The sequence below is a fragment of the Aulonocara sp. 'chitande type north' Nkhata Bay genome, linkage group LG13 (genome assembly GCF_057382095.1).
Source record: "Aulonocara sp. 'chitande type north' Nkhata Bay isolate Kocher_YH1m ecotype deep benthic linkage group LG13, A_spYH_male_GT1.1, whole genome shotgun sequence".
In the NCBI taxonomy this organism is placed as follows: domain Eukaryota; kingdom Metazoa; phylum Chordata; class Actinopteri; order Cichliformes; family Cichlidae; genus Aulonocara; species Aulonocara sp. 'chitande type north' Nkhata Bay.
The window spans coordinates 19,493,280-19,513,897 of record NC_141356.1 but is presented as its reverse complement, the minus strand read 5'-3'; the positions used below and the strand labels follow the sequence as shown (position 1 = coordinate 19,513,897).

At 39.6% G+C, this 20,618-nt stretch overlaps 1 protein-coding gene across 1 annotated transcript; it reads right to left on the bottom strand.

The window, feature by feature from the left end:
• Window positions 1-15,512: 15,512 nt before the first annotated feature.
• Window positions 15,513-19,513, bottom strand: six2a (SIX homeobox 2a). The gene is made up of 2 exons (XM_086259044.1): window positions 18,474-19,513; window positions 15,513-17,066 (listed from the first exon to the last, which is right to left on the bottom strand). Exons 1-2 carry the CDS (start codon window positions 19,031-19,033, stop codon window positions 16,754-16,756), a joined length of 873 nt encoding a protein of 290 aa, XP_086115170.1. The 5' UTR covers window positions 19,034-19,513; the 3' UTR covers window positions 15,513-16,753.
• Window positions 19,514-20,618: the final 1,105 nt, after the last annotated feature.

The window sequence follows — 20,618 nt, the reverse complement described above, 5'->3', positions numbered from 1 at the left end:
GAATGGGCTTCATTTGCGCAAAATTACGTTCATTAAACCCACGGCCCTGGAAAACGCTGTTTTATGCACATAAACTTAACTTACTTAAAAAGAAATACAAGCGTTTTTTGAAGTAGTTTTTTTTTCTTTTTTTAAGTGAGCTAAGGATGCAAACTTTACAGTCGCCGGTTACACTCCTTCGTAGCCCTTATACTTGCAGTTTTAATCACCACGAGAATATTTATAAGGCTTTGCAGTAAATACTCCAGCAAATCGTGTGTTAGAGCCCTATCATCATAATTGAACGGTATAGTGTTATAGGAGCAACAGACAAACAAGTCAATATTAATTAAATCTCAGTGAGTTTTCCATTAGAGCATGTTAAACAATGTAAATGAGAGCCATGTAAACAGATACAGAATTGTTCTAGCTGCAAACATATGTAGGCCAGAGGAGCGGCAGGAAAAAAAAAGAAAGAAAGAAAAAGATCTGGAAGTGCGAGTCTATCTGTTGCTCACTGGGGTCATTAACAGTGGGGGAGCTCTTGTTCGTGATCTGTCAACTCAAATATGGATCACAAGACAAAAGAACTTAACGAGGAGTAATCTCTGTGTGTGATACTTACATGAGAGTAAACGAGAATGTGAGACAAGTGCGGCAACAATGGGGATTCACATGTTTTTTCACCCTTTCTTTTCGCTTCCTGGAGTCGATTTGCATTTATGTGGGGAAAAATACTGCGTCTGTCAAAAAAAAGGAAATAGAAAAGATTGGCATGAAAGTCGACAACGTAAAGACGATTATTTTTTGATCGCTTCCAGATTTGAAGTGCCTTTACAGGGAGAGAAGCAAAGCGGGTTCTCTTCTGAACAAAATACAATTGATTCGTGTTTGAACTGATGGTTGTTTGCGTCGCGATGATCCGCTTAGAGGTCAGAGTTGAACTTTCCCTTCGTTCTCAACTATAACATCGTGTACAAAGAAGTTAATGCAGACACTGTCAACGCAACTATAGGGGACCAGAGGAAGGAGGGGGCTATTAGACCGGAGTTGGCGGTGAGAAATACTTGCCCTGCCCCGTTTTTTCTCGGATTTCACCGGTTAACTGAACACAACTTTTCTATTGGTGTGTATTCATGCAGCAGCCAAAGAGCACCAGTTTTCCTATAGCCTCAGCCGCACGGCTGTCAGTGCAGGAATGAACGGGGCCTTTGGACTAAACTTTCTGTGCCTCCTTTCTTCAGTAGGTAAGAAGCAGGGCTCCCAGCATTCCTCTTGACCGAGTGGTAATTTATAGTTGTATGACCGTGACCTGCCATTCAGTGTTTTAGACGGGGAACTACTGTTCTCTTTTTTTCCGGGTCTTTATGTGAAATATTAGCTGCAATTAGCCATCTCTGCAGAGGCCAAATGCTTTGAGTCTGCATTGATTACACGTTGTTTTTTCACCTTACCATCACAGTTCAACACAACTATCCTTCCAAACATTTTAATAGACAGATTACAAGAAATACCTATACATGTAAGCATTAACAAATGTGTTATGATAGATAAGAAGTAATTAAAAAAAAAAAAAACCCCAGCTAATTCAGTTGTATTGCTATTAGGTTATAGGTGAATGAGATCGATGGTTTTATAATTTTGCGTGGTTAAAAGCAGGCAGGTCTGACGAGACATTTTGATATGGTGTAGTTTTGATAAAATGCGTCTGTGCACGTAAATTGTGCTGATTTCACTAATGCCGGCGCCATGCACCTGCTGCTTGTTGCAAACTGATCGACCCCCCAAACCTCATTACACACACACACACACACACACACACACACACACACACACACACACACACACACACACACACACACACACACACACAGTTTCCTTCATGCAAGTCATTTATTACACGCACACACTTTTTAATTGAGAGCAACATTAAAAGGAAAAAAGTTTTTGAGCATTAAATTGTAAATTGGAGGTCACACAAGGTAGAAGAAATGATAAAAGGTCCCCCACCCCTTTCTTTCTTTTCTTTTCTTTTTTTAAATTTGAAGGCTACTGGGGGGCAGATGGGCTCATACTCTCTCTTTCACAGTCAGGTTGGGAGGAGTGAGTGTGCATGTGAGGCGAGAGGGTGTCAAGAAATACTCCAGTCTAATGCTTATTAGTGTAGGCTTCTATAGCACAAGCCTCATCTTTTTAAAACAAGCATAACATGACAGCAACCCAAATCTAGCTTACTCAAGCGAATATGAGCCCCCCCACCCCATCCCACTCCTCTCGCGCGTGTACATACGCCCGGCACGTATGGAGCTGTTTGTATGTGCGTGTTGGGGTGGGGGCGCTGGGTGCAGGCTGTGATCTCTCGGCTTGTGCACACCGAGTGGACAGAGGGCTGAGCAGCTTAAATGGAGCCCCAGCACCTGTGTTTTCTACCGCCGTTCTCAGGCCTTCTTAGCATGGTACGGTACTACACGGCACTGATGCATGCAATGGGAAATGCGCCGTGAACGTACAGACATTATACACATCATGTGCCACAAATTAAAGAGGGGGTGAGTTGGTTTATTTTGTCTTTCAGCACACCGAAGGGTTAAAATGCCCCTCATTCGTGCTTGGTTAAAATCATAATAATGATAATACTGGATTTTTAGTTTTATTTATTTTTTCGCAAGAAACTTGTGAAACACACTCCCTCCCGTATGTACTCTCGGTCTTGGTACATTTCGGTGACACATCCCTCTTTACTCCCCCCCACCCCCTTCCTTCCATGAATTGGTGATTGTTCCCTGGTCTGATGCTGAAGGCTATTGTCTGTCAGCTGGAGCTCCTGCCCACTGGTCGGCCGCTGAAAGCACTGAATGAACCTGGACACAGACACCCGGTTCCGCTGTGCTTAGACACTTCATAGGCCGACACTCCCAACCTTTTCTTTAACCACTAAGGTTTTGGGATGGCAATGCATGAAAAAAATATCTGTCCCTTTTAACCGTAAACGAGGTTCTATTTCGGCCTAATGCCACACAAGGCACTTTACATCATAGGCTAAACTAAACGGTTTGTCTTTTTGACGCACATCTCTCAAAAGCTAATCAAAACAAAAACAATTCTGGCATGTGTTTTTGTTTAGTGCTCCAAAACCAGCAATGACGAGAAAGCAATTTAGTCAAAGGGACACTGTATATCTAAAAGCTGATATCTAAGTTAAAGATGCTGGGTCTACTCTGATGAGCTCAAAGTGTTTGGGGTATTTCTGACGAAATAAAGCTAAAAGAATAAAATGGTAACGCTGACCCGACTATGCCGTGTCCTATATAACCTATATCTGCTTTTGAAACAGAGACATCAGCTCACAAGAGTCTGCGCAAAGAGGCTATAGTTATACAAATATATACTGAGCAATAAATGATTAGCATATGTGACTAATATGTGAAATACGATAAAAGCATCAGCTTTAGTAAAGCTTGCCCGGTGACACGCCTCCTTTTTGTGCCCATGTACCGAACAAAAGGTCGGGGATTGACTGATGCCTGGGTGTCCTTATCAATTTAACCTCCATTTACAAAGCTTTGGAAAGGTTTACCCTGGATGCCAACGACCCCCTCTCAAACAGCCGACCAGAGGAAAAGTCCATACTGTGAGTGGAAAGCGGTGGCCAGGAAGAGCTGAGCGGAGGGCCAAACGTGTTCCTTGACTGCCATCTAGAGGAATCGTGTGAAATAAAATAAAAAAATAACCCCAAGCTTTGGTTACCTTTTTGTCAAGCACCTCCAAAGAAGAAGAAAAAAGGCACCAAAATTCAAGGTTCTCTTGAATTTAAACAAAGTTTATCACAACTGCTGCAGTGCTTTATGTCTTAATTGTTGATGTAAAAGTTGTGTTGGAATTTTTGTAACAAGATGTCTCTTGTTACAACAATTTTATTATCAGTATACATCAGAAAGGCAAACTGCCCCATCAGTGCACCTTCCTTGTGCTCTAGTTGATGTCATGGTAGGCATGAACATCCCTGCAGGCCAGTGAAGTCACATCATCCCCACACATAGTGTATATACACTGTACAGGATGCAGTCTTTAAAGTTTAATAGCATGAAAGTCAAACAATGTTGGAACACTGCATTTAATGCTCAAGGATTCAGATGCCAGGGACTGTAATGGAATCACCAATCCCTAGTTAATTTGTCAAAACTGATACCCAGAATTTTACAGAGACTGGCAAGGAGCCAAATGACTGACCAGTCTGTGAGAAATAGGGGAACTGGTAGTGATGGTCACAGAGAGGGGAGAATAATGGTGTCCGCTGGAGCGAGGCCTTTTAGAGTTTAACTCCCCTATTGTGGAGAGCAGGAGGTGCTGGTGGTGGTGGTGGTGGTGGTGGTGGTGGTGGTGGTGGTGGGGGGGGGGGGGGGGGGACAGAAAGTATGCAACAGAGAAGGGTTCACTGCAAAGGGACAGTGAAATGCTTATGGCAACCAGGCCTGAATCTGCCATTAAATCCTTGCAAGAGGAGAAGTGCATCCCACCATGTTCGGCTGGATTTCAAGTTGACGTTAGTGTATAAGCAACCTTTATCTGGGGTCACTAGAGTTGATTTATAGTTCAACCAGTTAGATGGCGATACATCCAACATTTATAGACATATTAGCAAATAGAGCCTGGAGTAAAAAATGCACTTTGGATCAGTCGACTTTAAATGTACCTTTTAAGAGCATGTACTTTGTCTATATCAGAGAGTCCATAGAATATTAATTGAAATGTGAATTAAAAAAATGTAACATACATAAATTTAGGCAAACAAACAAAACTACATTCTGTATTCAAATATAACTACATACTGCATGACTGCATGTATACTTATCATTTTACACTTTCCACCTTCTGTAACACACATTAGGATTCCAGCTGAAAGGTATTACTTGGTACAGATGGGGGGGAGCTTAAGCATCTGCAAACAAAAACAAAAACAAAAAAGGAGAAAAGAAATTTCATTTAAATTCCTGTTTCAAATTTATCCTTCACAGTTTATCATCTAAGAGAGCATTTAGTTAAGATGTTCGTGTAACATGAACCTTGGTTGTTAATAACTGGCTCATGTGGTAGAGGCCCTCAGCTGAAGCTGGCTGTTTTGTTTAACCACTTTTTCTATTTTTAATAACTTCCTGTACAGGACTCGGTTGTGGAGCACCTTTAAAGCGCCCTTTTTAAAAACGGCCTCTGTCCTGAGGTGGCCTCCAAAACACATGCATTATTGATGCATACACCGGCCTTGTCCTCTGCACTCCCTTCACTCAGTCCAGTTCATCAAGCAACAGCAGCTGCATAGCTCCCATAAGAGACAGAGAGGAGAAAGAAAACATGGCCAAGTGTTCAGAGCTCAGAGACCTAATGTACGTCTGTGGAGGTGGATGAAGCAGGAGCAGTTACAGTTCGAAACAGCAAAAACCCTTCACAAGTTCACATTTTTAAGGAAATTCAGTGATTTTGGTTCAGCTAAAGAATGAACCAAAATCATTCATTCAAAAAACTATTTAAACTGACTGGGTATTGATCTGTCAACAGATATAGCAATATGCTCTCTTCTTTACTCCATCATCAAATATTTACCTTTAGTTTCCGTATCTTCTCTCTGACTGCTTTTATGCACACACACACACACACACACACACACACACACACACACACACACACACACACACACACACACACACACACACACACACACACACACACATTTGCAAACAGCATCAGAACTGAACGTGAACAGTTGGAGAAAATCGAGTGAGGCCAAAGGGAGAGGCTGAGAGCCATGTAAATGGTCAATTGGCTTAACCCAGTGGTGTCTGTTCTTGGTGTGACAGTGTCAGTGGGCGATGCGCAAATGTGCACTCTTCTGATTTCCCTGATGTAATCCTCTCTAGCATATTGGTTACCCCCCAGGGAGGAGAGATGAGTGAGATGTTTGATAGTGTTTGCTCTGGGATTAAGATAGCACTTCCTCACATTCATTCATTCATTCATTCATTCAAATGTGAATGAGTGAGAAAAAAAAATATATACACACCATCTTCTATGAGTGCATCAGCGTCTTGTAACTTTATATACTTGCTAGCTGTCTCATTATGTTATACTGCCATCTAGTGATTCATCCACCAGAAAAAACATTCGTGGAGTGAAAACTCTAAACTGCTTCCATTTGCATTACTGGGAACATTCATGAAGTTGCCTGGAGGGATTCTTTGCCTGGGAATAGCTTTATAAGGCAGCTGCATGATCTTTTCTACTTCAGCATGCAACACTGGCGCATGTCTTGTAGCAGTCAGATTTCCATTCAGCTGACTATCATACCCCTGACAAAAACGAACAAACAGGAAAAATACTTCCGAAAACATTTAAAGTGTTATATGTTTATTTTGTCACATAAACTGTTCTTTCCTTTGGTTGTGTGTAAGGAAGTGGAAGTGTATTTTTTTTTTTTAATCTTAAGATCAAATTGCCATGAAACCAGATTTTATTATGGGCGTTAATGTATTGGCAGGATGGGTTCAATCAATATATTTTGCAAATAGCAATATTAGAGTCAGTTTGTGATCTTATAAAGCCAAAGTTTATGGCCGTTGCTGCAATTGTTAATTGGCATCCATGTACCATGTAATCACATGGTAATATCTACAGTAGGATGTCCTGTTTCCCTTTCCTGGTTTGAGTTTAAATGGACCTGTGGGAATAAGATAGGAATGAGATGCTCCAGATTAGCTGTTGTATGGATAGGAGTCATTATGCAGAAAATGAATTGCTACGAGATGCCAACTTTAACCACAAGGTGTCATCATGAGCTCGCTCCTTTTATTCATGAGATGACAATTGTAGATAAACCATGGGATGGAAACAAAAGGTATTAAATGATCCAGCATACTTTCACTAAAAATGTATCACATGTAAAGCTTTCCACCATCGAACTTTATGCATTTACTTTAAAGCACATGGAGCATTTCTTGCGGCCTATTCAAGCTGCTAATGGCATTCATGGCTTCCAGATCCATTCCAGTAGTTACACGTGTGTGTGTGTCAAGTCAAGTGTGCAATAAATTACAAATGATGTATACAGAAGCTTTAAAGTCACTGACACATACCCCCCATCTACGTCTACCTCTTATTGTGTAGTGAAATTATACCCGTGGCATGTTTTCTGCATTTCGCACTACAAAATTGCTTTGGCTGAAACCCAGGGACGTTTGATGTGCAGCGGAGGAGCTAATCAAGCAGCAAGTTAACGGCAACAAAGCAAAAACGACTTCAAGCAGCTGCCACTGCTGTGGGTGAGGGAAAAAATCACAACAAGATGAGTCCACAGCTCGGGGACCAGTCTAGTGTAAGTTATTAGGAAGAACTGGGCAGATGGGGAAGAGAGTGGAGAGATGAGAAACAAGGGGAAGGCTGGATAGAGAATCAGAAAGCTGTAGTTCTATGTCTTCCTCCGTTTTTTGTACAGACATGTGGGTTTGAAAACCATTGTTCTACCAGTCAAAATGTGCCTGTCATTGTGAAGCATCACCCCTTACTATTACATTGCCCATGTTTCAAAATAACTCTAAGTTATCACAAAACAGTGTATCTCTGTGCAGCAGTAAGACACCACGCCCATGAGCTCAATCTGTTTAACTTAACCTAAAAGTAAACGTCATACTTGGGCTCTAGTTACATATTTAGCCGCATAGCATGCTTGAAAATATATTTTAAAAAAGTTCAATATAGCCACAAACAAACATATTATTGAAATGTGTAGTTAACTACAGGTATCATTGTAAAACTACTGTTGGTCATTCATGCTGTCTTACTCATGTTTGTCTTAATGTTTGCTCATGCAACTTTTGGTTTCCTGTGTGTTTGACAGTTATGCAAAATAGGACAAACGATACTTACTTTTCCTAGTCTGTGCAAACACAGATGGGTGCATGAATGATTTCACCTGTCGACCTTGATGAAGACGTGTCATTGTTTTCACAGTTTTCACCTAACTGTTAGTTATTATTATATAGGTACTTTGTTAGAAGTACCCAGTACTCCTCATTTTGCTGTTATGCTTTTACCTGCTTATTGCGCTTCAGCCCATCTGCTGGAGTATCCAGTTTGCGCACTGGTTTTATGGTCTATTATGTTGATCAGTATGCGGTTACACATACTGATCGCTAGGTGGCAGCAGCGGTCATGATTTCCAGGCCTTTTGCTCCAGTCGTTTCCCCTAAATTTTGAAGAGTGCCAAATAGTTACCCTTCATCACTTCTGTTCTGAGGTTTTGTTACTCTTCCGACAAATCTGCACAGTACTGAGTGGAGTGAATCCGTGGCAATGAGTGTTTTAGTGAAACTTTGAGAAGCTCTCCTTCTCTGGTGCATGGAAAGCATATTAGAAGCAACAAGCTGTCTTTTGTTTTTTCTTGTTTCTCTCTTCTTTGTAACCATGCTTAAGTTTGTGGTTACATTTACAGAAATGATATGAAGTAAGAGCAACTAATATTAAAACTATAACCTGCAAATTACATGCTATAATGTATACATTATAGCATGTAATTTGCAGGTTATAGTATAGTAATTAAATAAAATAAAATAGTAATATATAGTAATTTGCATATGAGTAATGGTGCACAGTATACTGTGCACCATTACTCATATGCAAATTGTTTTTAGCAGTTTTTAGCAGTTTCTGAAAAGTTCCTTCATATTTCTGCACAGTGCCAACATCAAAGCATGTTCATGCATACTGTAAGGTGAGTCAACAGTCTGGCAGGTTGAACCCGTTACTGCGTTTCATTGGAAACAGACAAACCTGCACTGTACACACTTAGACATACAGGTCTAGTGTGCACAATCAACACTAATACTGACTGATCGAAATTAGAAGGAAGTTCCTGCTCCTGACTTGGAACAGACAGACTCTGAGCAGGATGTGAATAAGTTGCACAACCTTTAATCCCTTAAAGCAACAAATAGTTTTTTGAACAAAGCATAACATTGTTCCTGTGTCAAGACCCATCTTCACTTCTTTCACTCACTCATTTTTGTGTTAGTTGTCATCCTTTTCTGTGCAATATTCAGGAAAACATGATTCAAATTACAGCAAATTGGGCAATGTACAAAATTCAGTTAAAATACACCAACAAAAAGAAAACTAACAATAATTTTTACTTTTAAAAATTGGAGAGAGTGCCAGACTATCTTGTCAGGCAGATTATCTTATATGTGCAACCCACATTCATGCTGGTAAAGTTCAAAGCTACCGAAGTCAGATCATTTATTTAAGTTGATACAAAGTTCTCTCAGAATGGCAGTTGTCTTACGGTTAGCTGTCAGATGAGACTGAATACACTAGAATAATATGCAGAATTTGTCCTATACTGATATCTTGGCCATTCATAACAGTTACATAAAGTAACGTATGCAAAGCAATGTATAAGAAAGTCTTCAACTTTGTACCATTAAAATTTAGTGATCATGTGCATCATAATGATAAGAACGGCTATCTAAAGTCAGAGTGTACTAATGGACTCGGCAGCATAGCCTGCATCTACCCACAGAAGTTCTCATCTCACAAATGTAAATGTATTTTAAATTTAAATGAATAATGAATAAAAGTACCATTTAATTATTACTGGACTAAAAAAGACACACACAGGTTTGATCATAATACAAGCTGGTTACTACTAACAAAACAGAAAAGCTGGGCTGTGATTAATGAACTTGTTTTACTATAATTTATCTGTGTCACCGTGCACTGCTAGCTGATATAACATCAAGTAAAAAGGCTAGATAGGCTGAACGTAAAACACAGCACACTATGAAAATCTTGTGCATGATTTAACCTGCCCTTTGGCGTTCAGAGTGAACACCCAGTGAAAGCATAAAGAATGGTGCTGTTAATCTTTTAGCTGGACAGATTTAATGGAATGGTGTCAAGTGACAATAGCTGGAAAAACTATCGGAGTGAACCTAATGCGATCAGAATAGCCTGTGTCTGTCCTCTATCTTGGAATTTACAGTAGGGGCAAAAAGCCCAGGTGAGCCTTCTTTAACCCTGTAGTGTGCACACTCATATACATTAGTACTACAACCGTTTCCTCCGTCTCAGTGAAACAAAGAGACTGAAACCTCCTAAAATAAGTTCTTTTAGTTTTCAAACCAACTCTTTAAATCATGTCCTCTGTGCATAACTGGTTTATGACATATTACTTAATGCATTAGTGGTGACTCGTGTGTAATTGCACAATAATCAACAACATAATTAACAACATAGTGAAATATTGCCTATATGCTTTCTTAGAAATCTACATTAAACAGGAATCCTGTAGTGCTTTAAAACCCATTGTACTGTATATCTTTTGGAAGTGCTGAAAAGGGGATTTAAGGTATAGTGTTCCTGTTTTCACTTTGTACCGTTTAATTGTGTGTTACTGAAGTGAAAAAGTGTAGTGGTTTCCTCTAACTGAACTTTATTTCCTGATATGCCTCTCCTTGTCTCAGGTCTCAGGATGGAAGTCAGGACTCGGTCTGCCAGGTGACCTTTTACTTGAGCAAAAGGCACCCGCAGTGTGCTTATGTGTGTGTGAGAGCGTGTGTTTTGTAATAGTACACGTCCAGCACACAGGGAGTGCATTAATGCTCGTACTCCCCTCGCCATGTCTCTCTCTTTCTCGTTTTTGACCGTAACTAAACACCGCGCACCCCGCCGCCCCCCTCCTCCTCCTCACTCGCCAGACCCCCTACAGTTTTATCCTGTTTTATGGGACACACCTGATACACCAAAAATGCATAATGGCCGAGGAGAAGGTGAAATCAATGGGTTCATCAATAATGTTAACACTGCGATTGAGCTCAAAGTGCTGTAAACTAAAAGAGAAAAATAGCTAAACAAAACATAAAGATGCATTCTAAAACAAAGTATATCAAATGGTCTCACTCTATCAATGTTGATGGGTTTTTTTACTAGTATTTATTCAGTATTCAGCATTTATTCCAAAGTCCAAATATGCTTTTCAGTATTTTAGAAGTTATAGTTTCACAACACAAAATAATTTATTCAGCCAAACTAATTATAATCCCAAATATGTATTGCATTTTTTTGCTCCTACATATTAATCATTACCAACATCAGAAATAGTTAGAATCTTTGCATTTTGATTTTGTTGCAACTAGCTATGTTTATTTTGGGTAAGCAATGAAGAAGGAGGACGTTTTTATACAAACCACCACCACACTGACGATGAACTTTAATCTCTGTGTCCGACCTGGGCAAGTATTCTAAAAAAAATTTATGCCAGTAAGTATCTCAGATTCTATCAATATCAATGTTATAGTTAAAAGAAGGCCAAAACTTCCCTCATTCATAAAACATTGGAGATTTATTTTAAATATAATACCAGTTACGCAATTTAAAAATATTTTCATAAAATAACAAAGATTTCTTTGAGAATGATTTATGTTGACATCCATATCATTTTTAAATGCATACAAATAATATTCAGGCCATGCATTATATTTATACTTAAAAACACAAAATCGTTTGGTAAAACTTATCAAAGGTGAAGGATAATGTTTCTATTTTTCATTTTTTTTTCCAGCTTCTCCTCTTCCTGACAGTGACACATGTTTGCATTCATTTTTTAAAGGTGGTTTTCAAATTATGAAAGAGGAATTTCATTCTGAAATATGTTCTTCCCATTTCACGTGACTCTTTTGTGTGCACTGATGAACAGTCTGATGTCAACTATAACAAGAAGAGAGGGAAGAGTATGTCCTCTTCGCTAACTATTAACTGAGTCTGACAGTTTAGATCCAGTAAAGTTACTTTCGGCTCTTGTCCTATTCAGAAAGAGCCACCTCAGCAGGTAGTGCAGTATATTTTATTTGACAGATTTTTACTTAGGATGTCCTTCCTGATGTAACCACCGAGGGATTTGTGTCTCCTCAGGATCAATAAAGGGATCATTTACTTGTTAGATGTGAACCATATGGTGTACACTATGTATCCACTAAAAATATATATACTAAACTCAATCAAAAAGACTAGACCCTGAAAAGAATTCAGACCTGTATGCAAAATGTAATAATAACTTTTAATGATTATGACTTCATTCAAAACATATGGATGCTTAAATAAAGATTTAACTTTTTTTTTTCTTGTTTCTGTGCATATGAGAAGAAAGATGTAATTGTGTATGCAATTGATATTTTTTTCTGCTGTCTGATTTAGACTCCACATTACAGTGGCAGTGTATCAGTAATGTAAAACCCAGCTGTCTAACACACTTGTTAGGACAGCTACCAACCGTTGCAGTCAACAAGTGGGGTGAATTATTAACTGGTTACATTAATGCGATCCTTTGTTTCAATATATTAGTTCTGTATTTTGTCTTCCTCATGGCCACACAAAACCTTTCAAATTGCCAACAAAATCAAAGAGTCATCATTTGCTGCACATTTTGTCCGTAATTATTTTGAGGGTCATTTTAAAAGTGCTCATGACTCAGAGGACCTGAGTCTAAGCCTATCTGCTCTGCTGAAGTTTCCTTGAGCAACAACAGTGAATCCCTTCCAGCTCTGAGGCCACTGCCATAAAAGTTTGACCTCTGACCTCCCTGAAGGGGGTCTAAGTCAAAAGACAATTTCCCCACTGGGGCCAATAACGTGTCACATTATAACCACCGTTTCTGTAGCTGACATTTCTATTAAGTGTGTTAACATCACTTAACAAAAGGTTCCGGATTAAATGTGTATTGAAAGAAACCTTTTATATTCAGATTTGGTGAAGTATGTGGATTAAATAGGTTTGATTAACTCATCCACAGAGAAGAGACAGAAATGCGGAACAAAAATCTAAATCTTAAAGCTTCTGTTTTTATAGTAACAAAATACATTTTCGCAGTATTTAATTATAACTCATACAATAATAATTCAGCGGTTTTATCTTCTCAATAGTTTGCTAATACACGAGCAGAACATCTTTATCGCGTGTTTATCTGAAGGATATTTCATTACAAAATCTCAGTCGATGATGAAAGAAATCGTCACTCAAAGTCCTAAATGACGACAGCGTTTCTTCTCAGATTGCTGAAAATGTAATGGAAATGTATCCTCCTAATCTGCACTATAAAATAATAGATAAACATAAAAATCTACACGTGGAGATGATAGATTTTTAATGAAACTCTTAGGTACTTTAAAGAGTGTGACAGCATCAATAACAATCAGTGCTTATAGATTAATAGGGTAACGCGTTGTTTTTTGCGCCGTTACTTGTTTTTGTGATATTATGAGTAAAGGACGGCTCGAATACAGAGCTGATAAATCAATCTTTAGAAAGAGAAAATAACTTTTTCAATTTTAGTTTAACAGCTGAGAAACTTTCAAATCAGACTGTTTCATTCGAAAATTGAAAAAAAAAAATCAGTGCTGTTTTATGTCGCACAGTTAGTGAAAGTTGTGGAAAAGAGTCCAAAAGTATATAAACATATAAACAATGATTATAATAAATAAATAATCACTACTAAGTATTTAATGTTTAATACAAAGTCTGATGTTTTTAACACCAAAGAGTCCGTATTTTGGCTTTTCTGTTTTTGCTTCTTGTTTTAATCGAGAAAACCAAACAGAATGAATAAAAATCACCACCCTACCATTCACTAAATCGGGCAAAACGCGTGTGTAAAATGCCTTTTGCGCTAATGACAGTGCGGAGATGCAATAATAACAGCTAAAACTGATCTTAGGTCAGAACAGCTCTGCTTAGTACATGCATTTTGCTGTGAAATTGCATGGATGTGATCTTTACGAGGCCAGGACTCAGCATTCTCTCCTGATTGTTTCAGGATTTTGGTCTTGGGGCAAAGTGGCATTCGCTTCTATTTTACGGCGTTGTTTACATGGTGAATTGACAGGCGATTAAATACCCTACAGATGAAGAAACCAGGACAAGATACATCTGTCGAACAGTTTTTCCTCCCTCATCTGTTGCTTTGGTGGGTCTTTACCCCCATAAGCCAGCCTAGCAGAATCACGTCAGTGCGCCTCGTTAGGCGTTTTCTTCAATGCTGGCAGATTTTTCATCTTCTGTTTAAAAAAAAAACAAAAAAAACATCCAAACAAAAAAAAAAAAGTTTAATAGCCTCCACTTTCCGGGCACACATGGCGCACTTATAATACCAGTTCAAGTTCACATTTCAAGCCTTATGGGAAACAAGAGAGTGAAAGAACGAGGAGACGAAAATCACAGCTCTTTGTAGAGTTGTAGGGTTGGTTTGGTGAAAGGCCAAACATTCAGTGTTATGTCTCCTCAAAAGCCGCTGTTTTGGGCTTGTTGTGAATAGACCCATGTGTACTTAAATCCTTGTTAATTACAACCTGTGGGCTTTGTGTTGAATATGTAATTGACCTTCAGGCGCAGGAAGCTGTTCCCAGGAAGCTGTGACCGATATTTCACATCTACAGACAGTTCGCGCACTCTCTGAGAGCACTTCTCATATTTGCACTCCCATTAGAGCCACCTGGGTCTACAGGATAACTTATTAACGAATAAAAGAGTGTTTCGCCCTTGTTTCAAATATTAAAAAAAATGTTTGCAACCCATTAACATGTGAACCAAAACACCCACTTAGCAATTAACTATATGCTGGCATCGTTTTTTGTTTTTAAAATGCGAGTAATATTGTAAAATAATATTATAGTATATCATGCATAATGTGTAACATTTATCAATATAAACATGCAATATGTAAGAAAATTATGAAACTATAAGCTACTGTTATATTCTGATATGAAGATACAGAAGACACCAGAAAATACACCGAGCACGCGCCGGCCTGTCGAAACCTGAAATAGGGGAGGTACTAAAGCCTTGTGATGGAAATATGAAAGGCAGAAAAGATGTTTTTTTAGGTTTATTCTGCACGAACTGATCAGGCAGCAGAGGGGAGGAGGGGGCGGGAGGGAGGCTGGAGGTGTTGCGCGGCTGAAGCTGTTCAAACAAAGTGTCTTCTTTCAGCGGTCGTTTCCAGTTCTGTTTTTTTCCTACTCCAAACACTACGGTACTTTTGTTCTCCCGGACTGAGCGCGGAAAGATAAGGTGTCATCACTCGAACGTCAGGGTTCCCAGTTGGAGAAGCACTGCTAAATTTCGCCCAGCTTTGCCTGCCATGGCCACATGCCACATGCTTCGAGTGATGTTTTTACAAAACATTGGACTGCGTGCGGAGCTTTTCTTAAAAAGAAACAAAAAATCGGCAATAATCACTTGGATGAACTTTGACCTCATGTCCTTAAAATTGAAAAACCTATCTATCTATCTATCTATCTATCTATCTATCTATCTATCTATCTATCTATCTATCTATCTATCTATCTATCTTCTTGCAGGAGATATATGTGTCAGAGGCTAACAGCTTTTGATTTTCAGTAATATCTGATCATGTATTTTCCTAACGTTGGGAAGTGGTGGCTCAGAGCACATTTAAAAAGCCTGAGGAAATAAGGCTGAATACATGGTTTGTGCGTTGTTCTGCATTTAAAATTACATAAATGAGCTGAAGGGAAAAATATCTAAGTATCCTCAACTGAAACTACAAATGATCATAAATCCTAAATACTATCGTTCAAGCAATATTTCTGTAACACTGTAAATATCGACGTTTACGTGCAGATTCTCTAAAATACGTTTTATATATTTTGTCCTCCAGCTTATATGGTTTTATAATATTATAAGGAGGTGACCCGTAAGAGACAAAAAAAAATGCCAAGAAAATGTCAAGAATCATTCAGAATCAAAGAAATTCTCGACTTTATTCCACGTGTTTCTTTTTTTTTTTTTTTTTTATTGTAAAGGGTATATGAAACTATAGGTGAATCGTTTTATGTTTCATCATTTATCGCAGAGTTTACATGCAGTCTCTCCCCAAATTAAAATGCAAATAATTATAACAATAATATCAAGGGGTTAGAATATTTTATCTTATCACAGCCCCTATGAGACACGTTTAACTGGCATACTCCATCAGCCCACCCTCCCCCAGACAAACAAACAAACAAACAAACAAACAAACAAACAAACAAAAATAACCGTTTATGGCTCTCTTTAAAAACCCCATGTAAACAGAAAGGCGATGGGTACACGTAACTTTGTGCCCATAGAGTCTGGTGATAAAGGTTAATCTAAACCCCTAAAATAACAACTGTAGGCTAATAGTAACAAGAATTAAGACACTTTATTGTTATTGTTTTCAACAATATAACATATTACGTTTTTACATTCCGGTAAAGTTTTCTTTCTTTCTTCCTTCTTTTCTTCTGTTCTTTCTTTTTATCAATTTTTTATCCCCAGCCCTGCAGCAAAACAAGCCATCTCAAAAAACTACTACTTTTACTTACTTTTTCCAAATTATATTTTCCTCAAGCGAATTAACGGGGGGAAAAAGTTCGGTAGGGTCCTGTTTAAGTATATTTGGAAAGTTCTTAAGTGCTCTGCTCTGAACTCTTGATTCTAGAAAATCCCCGAAACAAGGGCTCGTTCAGTTTGGGGATAAGAGGAGGTGTTGCGCTCACTGGCAGGTTTTCCTCTCTCCACTTGTTGAAAAAGATTTTAAAGGTTGAATATGAGACTAAATGATTTGTTACGGTGGCTGTTTTCGCAGTGTTCCAGTCTGTCTGCCTTGCACCGTGCCGCAAGTGCTTGAAGCTTAACTCACACCACCTCGTAAATTATTTTCCCCAAAAAATGGCGCTCCATTCAGTGACGGCTTTTAAGAGCCGAGGTCCACTAGATTAGAAGACATAGGGTTCAGTATGGTGTCATGATGCAATGAGTGGTGATGGTGCATCGAGTCTGGGCCGCTGGGTACCGGGATTGCGCTGGGTCCCGGCGGGGGCGCAAGGCCATGCAGGGACGGTAAACCGGGGTTTGCGCCGAGGAGCTGAGCCGGACTCGGAGACGTATGATCCGGAGTCCCAGAAGGTGTTTTATCGTCGTCCGAGCTCCCCAAAATAGTTTTATTTCCATTAATAGAAGAAGTCAATGGGTTGTGACTGTTGCCGTTGGAGTTCTCGTTGTTTTCTCTGCGAACAGAAACCAAAGTCACACATCAGTTTGGTACAAATGCGGAATTACAGCACATCTGCGAAAAAGTGCATAACAACCAGGAAGATTTAGGTGAACTGAAATTTTCATATCTCGGAGTAAAACCTACAGGAACAAAGACACCAGCTAATTGTAGCTTAACATGTTTAAGATTGCATTAAAAATATGAACATGAACACACACTTGAATTAAAGTGGCACACACAATTCTGTTGTGTTTACTAGAATATTTATTGGGTTGTGACACTTTTACAACAGCCATAATAATCTCATTAATGTATCAGTTCTTAGTCTGGTTATTTATTAATGTTCACACGAGAATACGTTGAGGCACGTGTGCCCAGATGCAATCACTTAGCCAGCAAAAATAATTAGAGGGTCAATTCACTACAGAAGCGCTATATTAAATATCAGTAGTAGAGAGTGACTGGAAGATAATAAATCCATCTGACTACTGAACTTGCATGAAACTTTTAGAGCAAGTTAATTTAACCATAGTGACCCGTGGAGAAGCTCAACCTGAGGAAGTCCTCGGCCACTCGAGGAGAGCTTGTCCACAGCTCTAAATAAATGACAGGCCTAATCATTCTGAAACGCGTGCGTACTGCGTATGGCATAGTTCATAGGTTTGCTGTGAGGCTTTTCTCAGTGGGAAGACATGATTTACGTGGAGCTTTCAGCCCAAATTAGTGGCCAGGGGGTGAAAGAAGACACCGACCCAGTGAACACCTGACAAAAACACATCTCCCGCACCTCTCTACATGCCTGGCTGTATAATTTCCAAACTCTGAAATGTGCAAACGACTCATAATGAAATGTCAGCCTGGCTGATATGAAGACCAGACAACAAGCCACATCAATTACACCGCAAAACATCTTTCATACGTGTTCTGATATGTTTCCTTGCATATACCATGTGTTCATCCAGTGTCTGTGATTCACAGTAGTCTGCATATATTTCTTCTCTGATCTTAACGTGAAAGTCAAGTTTCATGTTATAATCAGTGTGGTTACTAAAACATAAAAGTGGGGTAAAAGCAACTTTTATAACCTTGTAATTTACCTGACAACACGTCTTTCATTTCGTGCGTTTCAACTTTTAATAGGGGCTTATACAGTTATCACAGAAATACACACAGTGTAACTTTAATTTGTGGCGATTGAATAAGATCTGAGAATATGTCCATGCTATCTACGTTAAATAAATTTCCAGATGTAGGTCAGAAATTTATTTTTGCATACAGAGTCAGCAGTGGCAGTCCGTGACTCAGCAACAGTTTGGAACTACCTCCTATGTTTTGCTTGATGTGACAATGATAAAAAAAAAAAAATAAGATAATCTAATCTGAGATTAGCGTCTGTTTTAAGAAGTAAATATACTCCTACCTTTCCTTTGCCTCAGCCGCTCGATCTCTCTGCCGTCGGTTTTTGAACCAGTTGCTGACTTGCGTGGTCGTGAGTCCCGTGGCCTCGGCCAGCTCTCTTTTCTCCCGTGGGGATGGATAAGGGTTGTGGGTGTACCACTCTCGGAGGATACTCCTGCTCTTCTCTTTGAAGCAATAGCTCGTCTCCTCTCCGTCCCAGATAGAGCGGGGCAGGGGGAACTTTCTCCGGACGCGGTACTTCCCTACGGCGCCGAGCGGACGGCCTCTCAGTTTCTCTGCCTCGATGTAGTGCGCTTTGAGCCACAGCTGTTGCAGCTTCGGGTGGTTGTGCGGCGAAAACTGGTGGCTCTCCAGGATCTTGTAGAGCTCTCGGAAGTTCCCCCGATGAAAAGCAACTACGGCTTTCGCTTTGAGAACACTCTCATTTTTGTGGAGGTGCTCGCACGCCGGGAGGGACCACAGAAAGCGCCCAAGACGCTCGATGTTCCCCCCTTGCTGGAGGACTTCGCAGACACAAGCCACTTGTTCTTGCGTAAAACCAAACGTCGGAAGCATGGACATGGCGACAAGTAAACCAATACAGATTATATTGTACCTTACTTCCACGTCTCTCCTCTCAGTGTCTCATTAAATCAAAACGCATTAAGTCCATAAGCGTCAAAAAGTCCCCAAAAGAGTTACCTAAAACGTAAAAGTGCCCAAGGTTAGGCAAAGTCCAACTGCGTATTATGGAATAAGCTCAAGTCCGTTCAGCCATGCGAAACCCCAGGCGACTATTCTCCATAAAGTTGCTAAGAAAGAAAGTTGCTACTCCTTCCACCGTCCTCCACCTTTTCTATGCCGTTTCAACATAAACTACTCCCGGAGACCGGGCTCGCTGGCTCGTTTTAATAATATTATTCTAAGCTGGCAAGACAAGCGATTATATGAACTCTGATTGGTCGGTTATCTGACCCACGGATGGTGAGGATAAGACAATAGCCTTAGTCAAATTATTTGCCATGGTTACGCTGTCACTCAAAGTAACCCGATATGCTTTGAGGTGGCTCCCTGGCAAAATCAACCTGATTGTTCCCTTCACGACCAGCCCGCCTACCAATAGAAGAATTGCTCAGATTTTTCCTTCTAAAACACTTTTTTCTTCCCCTTCACGTTGACAGACACCTCAGGCAGCCAAAGAGCGTAAAGCTGTGAGGAGCGTGGATGAGAAGAGCGGCGTTGATCCCACAACCCGGGGAAGGATGGCGCCAGAGTGCACGGAGCCTGCTGCAGTTTGTCTTCATGTCCCTGGCAGCTCTCACAAATCAATCAAGATCTCCTTAATGCTTGGAACTTTAAAGTTAGTGTCTTCATTATTCCAAAGACGTGAAATAACTGTCAACAAGTGACAGATTGTTAGACGGGTTTGAAAAAAAATGCTGCCACTTTTTTATAAAGTATATTTTTCTTCGAGTAAACGAAAAAATATAAATATGACCAAAAGTGAGTCAGACTATTTCTGCTTCCGAGGATTGAAACGAGACTTAAACTCTAAGGTGCTGATGTGGGAGTGCAGTGAACCATCACCCGATTTGTTAATTATAATATTCACAAACCGGTATTCTATAGAGAGGTATTTAAAATAACAAAAAGACGTTAGAATAAAGTTTAAAAAGTTATTTGTTAAACAAGTAGACTTTGCCATACTCTCAAATACGTCGTATCAGTTTTAGACCTAAATAAACGTGAAATTTCTATATTAATAGCAACTAAAGAAATCTTTTAATTGTTTTGCGAAGTATGTGTTGAGCTGAACTGGATTATGCATGTGATGACAAAGATTATGAATATCTAAATGAGTGGCGAGGAAGCAGCTGCAGGAGCGCACAGATTGGCAAACAATCTCAAGGTGTGCAGCCGCTTCATGGGGAAATAAGGTGGTCGTGTGCGCAGTGGAGTGTGCGGGACAAAGAGCGGAGAAGAAGGAAAGTCTGGCAGGCGACATCGAAGAAGAAAAACGGCTTCAATCAGCACACCGGTGAGACAAATATTTTCGTCCGTATTTCAGTCATCTGACTCACGAGGTTTAGCGCATCAGCGAGTAAATTATCTCAAGGACTGACATATGAGATCTGAAGACAAGACCTAAGTAATCATTTTAATATGA